At 35.4% G+C, this 7,481-nt stretch overlaps 1 protein-coding gene across 3 annotated transcripts in view; it reads right to left on the bottom strand.

The window, feature by feature from the left end:
• Positions 1 to 298: 298 nt before the first annotated feature.
• The window catches only part of LOC110212570 (desmocollin-2-like), a 65,763-nt gene continuing 58,580 nt past the window's right edge, over positions 299 to 7,481 (bottom strand). The window contains exons 15-17 of one of the 3 annotated variants that reach the window (XM_078153446.1): positions 3,713 to 4,000; positions 2,269 to 2,314; positions 2,085 to 2,169 (exon numbers count right to left, since the gene is read on the bottom strand). In XM_078153446.1, coding sequence (XP_078009572.1) covers positions 2,279 to 2,314; positions 3,713 to 4,000 — 324 coding nt within the window. In that variant the 3' untranslated portion in view covers positions 2,085 to 2,169; positions 2,269 to 2,278. Of the gene's footprint in view, positions 2,191 to 2,268; positions 2,315 to 3,712; positions 4,001 to 7,481 lie in introns of all 3 variants that reach the window. The other 2 variants (XM_020992579.2, XM_020992578.2) reach the window with 2 other exon arrangements.

Below are 7,481 nucleotides of genomic sequence, written 5' to 3'. Positions count from 1 at the left end.
ACCTCTTCTGCTCCAAAATTTCAGGTTCCCTCTCCCAGTTTTCTCATGCTAAAAAATTTTCTCTGGATTCTTATGCTATCTACTTCAAAACCCTCATTCTCTTACTTTGCAATCACAAAGGAAACAATCTGGTCACATTAATTTACATCGGATGAGGACAAACTTAAGTTATGACAACTCAATCTTCCAGTGGCTAATTTCCTTATTATTCTAATTAAATCTCAAATCGATAGTGTTTGTGGGGTAGTCCTAGGAAATAAAGTGTGAGGAGGAGGCAGTGACTTCTCTTAAATTATGATTCTTTTTTTTTTTTTGGTGAGGCAATTAGGGTTAAGTGACTTGCCCAAGGTCACACAGCTAGTAAGTGTTAAGTGTCTGAGGCAGGATTTGAATTCAGGTCCTCCTGACTCCAGGGTTGGTGCTATATCCACTGTGCCCCTAATTTAGCTGCCCCTAATTACAATGATTCTTGAAGCAGGAGAAGATAAAGGAACATTTGTAGAAGTCCAGCTCACATAGAAAGGAGGTAGAAGTGGAGAAAGAAAGAAATGATATGTAGGCCAAGAAAGAAGGTGTCCTGAGGTCCATTTATATACCTCATAATGCATAAACTCAGGGGAACACAGGTAGCTCGACCTCCACACTTCTTTGTTTAGAGAATGTTCATACCCCAACTATTCTGGGAACTATCAAAAACTTGCTTTAGCCATGTAAAAGCAACCATTACATTTTCTTTACTCATTATGACTAATCGCCATGAAAATAATAATTATATCATGAAAGATTGGCTATTTTGATCTGATTATGACGCAAAATACTCCACATGTATTCAGTCTTTGCTGTTTGTGGCTTACTAAGTTCAGTTGTATAATCCTAACTCTTTTAAAAATTTATAAGTCACTCTGCACAAGTTTCAAGGGAGCTGTGGAAAACTAAACAACTATTAAAACTTACTGTCTACATCATTGTTGATAAGCAGTAAAAGAGAGTTTAGCATGTTGCAATGCTGTACATTATTAGAGGTAAGCTTCATATTGAAAAGAGATTGTCCAATCAGAAACAAGTCATTCTTCTCACCTCTTCAAAGAGAAAATCATGTTGTTCATCCTGTAGTTTTAGTACTGAAAGGTCATTCTGATTTCTGCCAATGAATGGAAGGGAACAACCAAGTCAGAGAAATGAGTAAGGGCTTCTAACTCACAGAGAGATTAAAGAAAAAGTAGTTCCATATATTTAATGTAAGAGTATAGCTAAGGTGCTGGGCCCCTGATTTTACAGATGAGGAAACTGAGGCACAGGAAGGTTAAGAGACTTACCAAAGGTCATACAAATAGTAAGCATCAAAGGGAGAATTTGAGTACAGGTCCTCTGCCTCAAGAGTCAGTATTATGTTCAGTTAGTTTAATTTTTATTGTTACTGTTTTAAGGTAGTGAGTATAAAAGTCTTTCTCTCCCCCTCCACTTCCCTCTTCTTCTGTCCTCTTTCCCTCCTTCTCTCTCTCCCCTTTCTCTCATCCTTCTATATGATCAAGCCACATCACCTGACAAAAGTTCCAAGTACTGTCTTATTGTATTGAAATGGTTTGAAATTCTTATAGTCTACAAGACTGTTGGCATGGAAATCACTTGGTATGCTGTCAAAGCACCATCAACAAAGTTTTAATGGCAAAATGTTTTTGCTTTTTAGGATGAGGGAAGGAGAGAGGAAAAATTATACAAGTGAATACAGAACTTTTAATTCTTATATTGGAGCCTTAGAAACAGTCATTTCTCTATTTGCCCCCAAGATAATTTATTTCATTTTGCCATATGTTGGCATCTTGGAAGAGGTAAATAGACTTGCAGGAAAAAAAATGTGAGGGTGAGCAAGTAAACCCTCCTTCAAAATGAAGAAAAATTCACCCTCATGATAGTCATCAAATTTATTTTTTTTGTACTTTTTGGAATCTTCCAAACTATTTGGAAAAAAGTGTAGAACTATTAGCAACACATTTATCTCTTCATGCATGTTTGTGCTAATGTAGCAAATTTGGGTTCCAGCTGATCTAAAAATTCAAGCCCTTCTTCTTCATGGCGCTCACTGCAACACCCTACAGAACCAGCTGTGGAGCCTCTTCCTTCATAGTTATATGTAAGAACATAGTCTTGAGCATTGGTGTTGTCTTCATTCTGGTTGCAGAGATGCAATTTCTACAAAGTAAGAAAACACATTTTATTATTTTTAAAGAGGCACCTAAGTAGATTAATGTAAAAATTATTTTTATTTACCTTTGATTGCTTAATTTTTAACCAGAGTGTGTCCTCTAATGGATTCCTACACACAAAAAATGTACATGGTTGGCCTGTATCATAAGCATACTATAAAATCAACATTTAGCAGATCTATAGCAATCATGCAGTTAGAAGGTTGTGCACAAATGTGTTCTTCATAATCATGTTTCCATCAGGAAATTACAACTAAAAGCAGTATTTGCTCACGAAATGTAGGTAGAACCAGGACTCAGATCTTTGCAGTTTTGGTTCAGTACATTTGGTAAATAATCTAGAACTATATCTCTGTACATCAAAATCAAGTTCCCCCAAACAATTAGCAACAATGGAAAATTTTTCCACATAGTTCAAATGAAATCAATGAAATTACAAGAAACACAAAACGAAGTTCATTTGAAGGTTATACATTTTGAAAAGAAGTCTCTGTCTCAATCCTCCTGTTCTTTGTCTACCAAATTTCCTTGTCCATAATTGGTACTGATTTGCAAAACTTTTGCTGTAAAGTGCCATTCTTCCCACCCAACCACCAGAAGCTTTCCCAAAGAATAAGCTTCCAAGTGTATTGAACCAAAGAACCACAGGTAAATGGTTCCACTATCCTACCCTCTTTCCAATTTGAGCTTAGAGTTACCTTGTGACATGAAAACCAGATTCACAAAAAACAAAGAAAACCAGGCCTAGACTTGTATTTACCCACAATAGGCAATAGATCAATGATAAGTCATAAATCCTTCCTATCTCAGGTAAAGATCCAAAAAAGATTAAGGACTTTGCGGTATATGAATAAAAAAATGATCAAAGCATTGGAAATCTTAGAGAGAGAAGAAAGTGGTTAGAATATCTCTTCTTTTTTCATTCTCTATTCACCTCTCAAAGCCCTATATTGGTGTCATGAACTTGTTTGGAGAGAGGGAGTACAGACAGTAAAACACACAGACTTAAGGAGTCTGTGAATTTTAAATATGTGCTTTTTTCTAAATTCTACTTGATTAAGTGACTTTGTACAGCGAAACACTTAAATGATATAAAAGAGTTTTAATGGGTGACATTAGATATGCTAATGGTACTGAAGACACATATTAAGTGAAATGTAATGGATAAAATAAAATCTGTTTCTGACTAAACATAAATAAATATACACTGAAAATACAGAATAACTGTTTCCCAAAATATAAATTTAGTTTAGCCTATTATTACAAGTCTACCATTCAGTACATGTATGCATATATACTTATGTATACACATGTGTATACACACATATTATATATGTATATTTGTATAAATATGTGTGTGTATATATAGAGATCTCTATATATAGTCAATATATACACATATAGATATATGGATATAAATATCCATATATCTATATATACACACTCATATATATTCTCAAAACTTCTAATACAAACATTATAGCCTGGAGACTACCCAGAAAACTCACTTCACCAAGACGTGGTTGAGTATAATTGTGCCACTCAGAGTATGTATATCTGCAGGTATCAACTTCAACATGTCCTCCACTCCTGCATGAATCCAGTGTGTGATGTCCTCCTCGACAGGATTCCAGAGTGTGATGGCCTCCTCCTCCTCGACAGGATTCCAAGGTCTGATGTCCTTTCATCATTTCAAAGCATTCCTGTCCCCCATTTTTAATTCCTGATCCCAAAGTGCCACAAAAACTTTGGCCATTACCATTAAGCATCTGTGTAGCAAATCCATTTGTGGAACACTGAAAGAAAATAGAGCTATTTATGTCATGTGATCAAGGAATGCAACGTATGATGACAGGTGCAAAGGAAAGAGGAATACATTGGTTTGCAATAATATTTAGGTAATTAAACTTTACTATTTGTACCCTAGGATGTGTTATGAAATGAAATTCATTGTAAAGCAGGTCTGTCCTTAGCATTATTTCGATAAAAGTTAATCATATATTACAGTGAGAATTAGGGATACAGTGATAAAAAATGACAATCTGTGCTGACAAGAAGTTTGCATTCTGCTGTAGGGAATGGTGGGAGTGAATGTTACATAACACGTATGCAGATAAATAGAATACAAGCTGTGAAGTGACAGAGTCAGGAGCAATCTAGTCAAAGTACTTCACAAAAAGTGGACAGGGAAGAGAACTCTTTCATTTGGGAAAAATGGAAGGGTAGGAGGAGGTGGCACCTAAACTGAGAGATAAGAAGAGCTATGCATCCTAAATGTTGGGGTAGCTAGGTGGTGCAGTGGATAGAGTGCTAAAGTCAGGAGAAGACTCCTCTTCGTGAGTTCAGATCTGGTCTCAGACTCTTACTAGTTTTTGTGAGCCTGGGCAACCCATTTAACCTTTTTTGCTTCAGTTTCCTCACCCGTAAAACTAGCTGAAGAAAATAGTAAACCACTGGAATATCTTTGCCAAGAAAGCCCCAAATGGGGCTGCAGAGTCAGACACAACTGAAACAATGGACCAACAATCTCCTTAAGTGATTTTGCTCCATTCTGTCTCAGATTGTGCTATGGGAAGGCTCTTTTGCAGGGAGAGGAGTAGAGAAAGGCTATTATGGTGATACTAGAAATAAAAAGTATCAATGAAAGCTTATTTGAAAGAAGTGAGCTTTTGATGGCACTACTTTCACATTTTTTTCTAGGCTTATAAATATCATTATAAAAATCTCCCTGGAGCTGCCAAGTTGATTTAGTGTAGCAACATTTGAAAATAATGATCAACAATAGTGGTATGCTAGGAAATGTCAAATAATCAGCTCTCCAGAAAAAATAATTGTTCAGCAAGATACTATTTTTACATTTAATTCGCATTAACATTTTCTCCATTACTTTCTTAGTTTTAGACAATTAAGAAAACAATAAACCAAGACCTAATTTGTAGCACTGATTGATTTCTGAGGTATAAATTCACTGAAAATTTAATAATTTACGACTCATATTGAAAATTTAGCAGTTGGTAATCTGGTTCCAACTGACTCCAGCACAACCCTGAATCATATACACAATCTACATCATTGTCAAATAATGGATGTTAAGCATCAACCTTGTCTATTACCTTCTATTTTTTTTTTCTATTAGTCTCTCTTCTCCCTGAGGGTTCATACATTTGATAGTTACATGATAACACCTCTATGCAGATGATTGAAATTTCTATATTTTCCTTTCTTACCACTTACCCAAGGTCTGGTGTGGTATCTTCAAGTAGATATTTGTTACTCAGTCATTTTAAACTCAGCACATCTAAAACTCAAGTTGTTACCTTCTGCCGTGGAAAAATTGCTCTAAATATTTGTTTTAAAAGAGCATTAATGTTTCATTTACTTTTTTGCTTTAATTCATTTCCTGGGATAAGTTGTATTTGTAACTCTCGTTTTCTCTATATGCTTGCTTTTGATTATATTATCCTCTTCCATGGGTTCAATGACCAGTTCATGAGATAGTGAAGGGTAGTGGATAAGCCACTAAAGACTTGGGTTCAAATCTCAACTCAGCCACTAGCTGTGTGATCTTGGGCAAACCATTTTCCCATTTCTAAAATCAGAGGTTTGGACTTAATGTCCTCTAAGGTCCCTCACACTTCTCAAATGACTCCAAAATCTATATATCAAGACCATTCTCTTAAACTCCAGCTTCACATCTCCTTTTTCCTGGTGACAATTTCCACTTCAATGTCATAATGAACATTAAATTCATTTCTCAAGCTGAACATCACCTTTTTCAACTATATCTGGCTCTCAATCCAAATTCCCTATTCTTTAGACAATACCACCATTTTTTTTCAATTATCCATGCTCAAAATCTTTGGGCATTCTTTAAGTTTTCCTTTTCCTATACCCTATACATCCAATCAATTGCCCAGTCTCACTGATTCTATCTCCATAGCCTCTCATGTTCTTCCTCCTTCTCTCCACTCACAATGATACCACTCTAATTTAGACCCTAATGTTCTCTTGTATTGATATAATGCTCCTGATCAGTCTCTACTCCCTGTAGTCTCGCCCTTTTCTAACTTATCCATTCAAATGCCAACCTAATTTTACCAAAACTTAAGTCAATATACACTGCTGAAAAAACATTAGTGACTCCCTAAGGACAAGAGCTAATCTGTACAGCCTGGAATTTTAGGCTATGTTACAGCCAAACAGAATATGAATATATAATAAAATAAATATAAAATATATTTACATATTACACAACTATATATTATATAATGTATAAATATGTATGCATATGTGTACACATACATATATACATGTATATACACATAGATACACCAATGTACATATATATGTGCATGCGTGCACACACACACACACATATATATCCCCCAAACCCAACATTCTTCCATAAGGACTGACCCACAAGCCGGGACACATTCCCTGCTCACCAGGACCTTTCAGGATAGCCAACTTCCTCCAAAGTTCAGCTTAGATGCCACCTCCTCCCTGAAGTCTTCCTTGAACTCTTGAGCAAAAGATCTCCTTGAACTCTTGAGCAAAAGATTTTTTCTTTCTCAAATGTTCCCACATGACTTTGTCAGGAGCTCTCATTTTCTTATACAATAGTTTAAAACAGTATGTGAGAAATGTATTGAATCACTCTTAGGTCTTTCATTTCCTTAAATATTATTTTTTATTTCATATTCTACTTTGAAATGTTTCTAAAACTTCTAGTTTATCATGATTTTTAACTTTAAAACTATAAAAGAGCCATAATTTCATCAGTGGGCATATGCCCTCCATACCTTAGTAGATAGTCTCTAGGAGTTATTATGCCTAAAAATAAATTACCTGGTAACTAATTTTCTGATAGTAAGTGCCTCAAAATTTAGACAGACAGGCTTCTCCATGATACACAGTCTTGTCACTAGTCCCAGATACTTTTCAGCTTTGTAGGCCCTGCAGCCAGCAACTATAGCATTCCAAAGTTTGGCATCACCTTCATGCCATAATGAACTACTAGGTTAGGACTTTAGAGGAGGAATTAAACATGAATATTAGTTATTTTAAGAAGTTTTTAAAGTCTAATTGAATGGGAAAGCATAGCATGTTTTCTTGGGTAGACAAACCTAGAATTGATCTACCTTATTGTAAACAACACATAGAGAGGCTAAGATATTACTGTTTTATATGTGGGTTCAATATACCAGTTAAGCATAAGCATAGAAGAAGGGGGGAAAAAAAACAACATTTTCCATTGTGGTCAACCCTACTATATTA

The sequence above is a fragment of the Phascolarctos cinereus genome, unplaced genomic scaffold, assembly GCF_003287225.1.
Source record: "Phascolarctos cinereus isolate Bilbo 61053 unplaced genomic scaffold, phaCin_HiC Scaffold_4;HRSCAF=312, whole genome shotgun sequence".
Taxonomy (NCBI): domain Eukaryota; kingdom Metazoa; phylum Chordata; class Mammalia; order Diprotodontia; family Phascolarctidae; genus Phascolarctos; species Phascolarctos cinereus.
The sequence above is the reverse complement of the archived record's forward strand: the minus strand, read 5'-3'. Positions and strand labels throughout refer to the sequence as shown.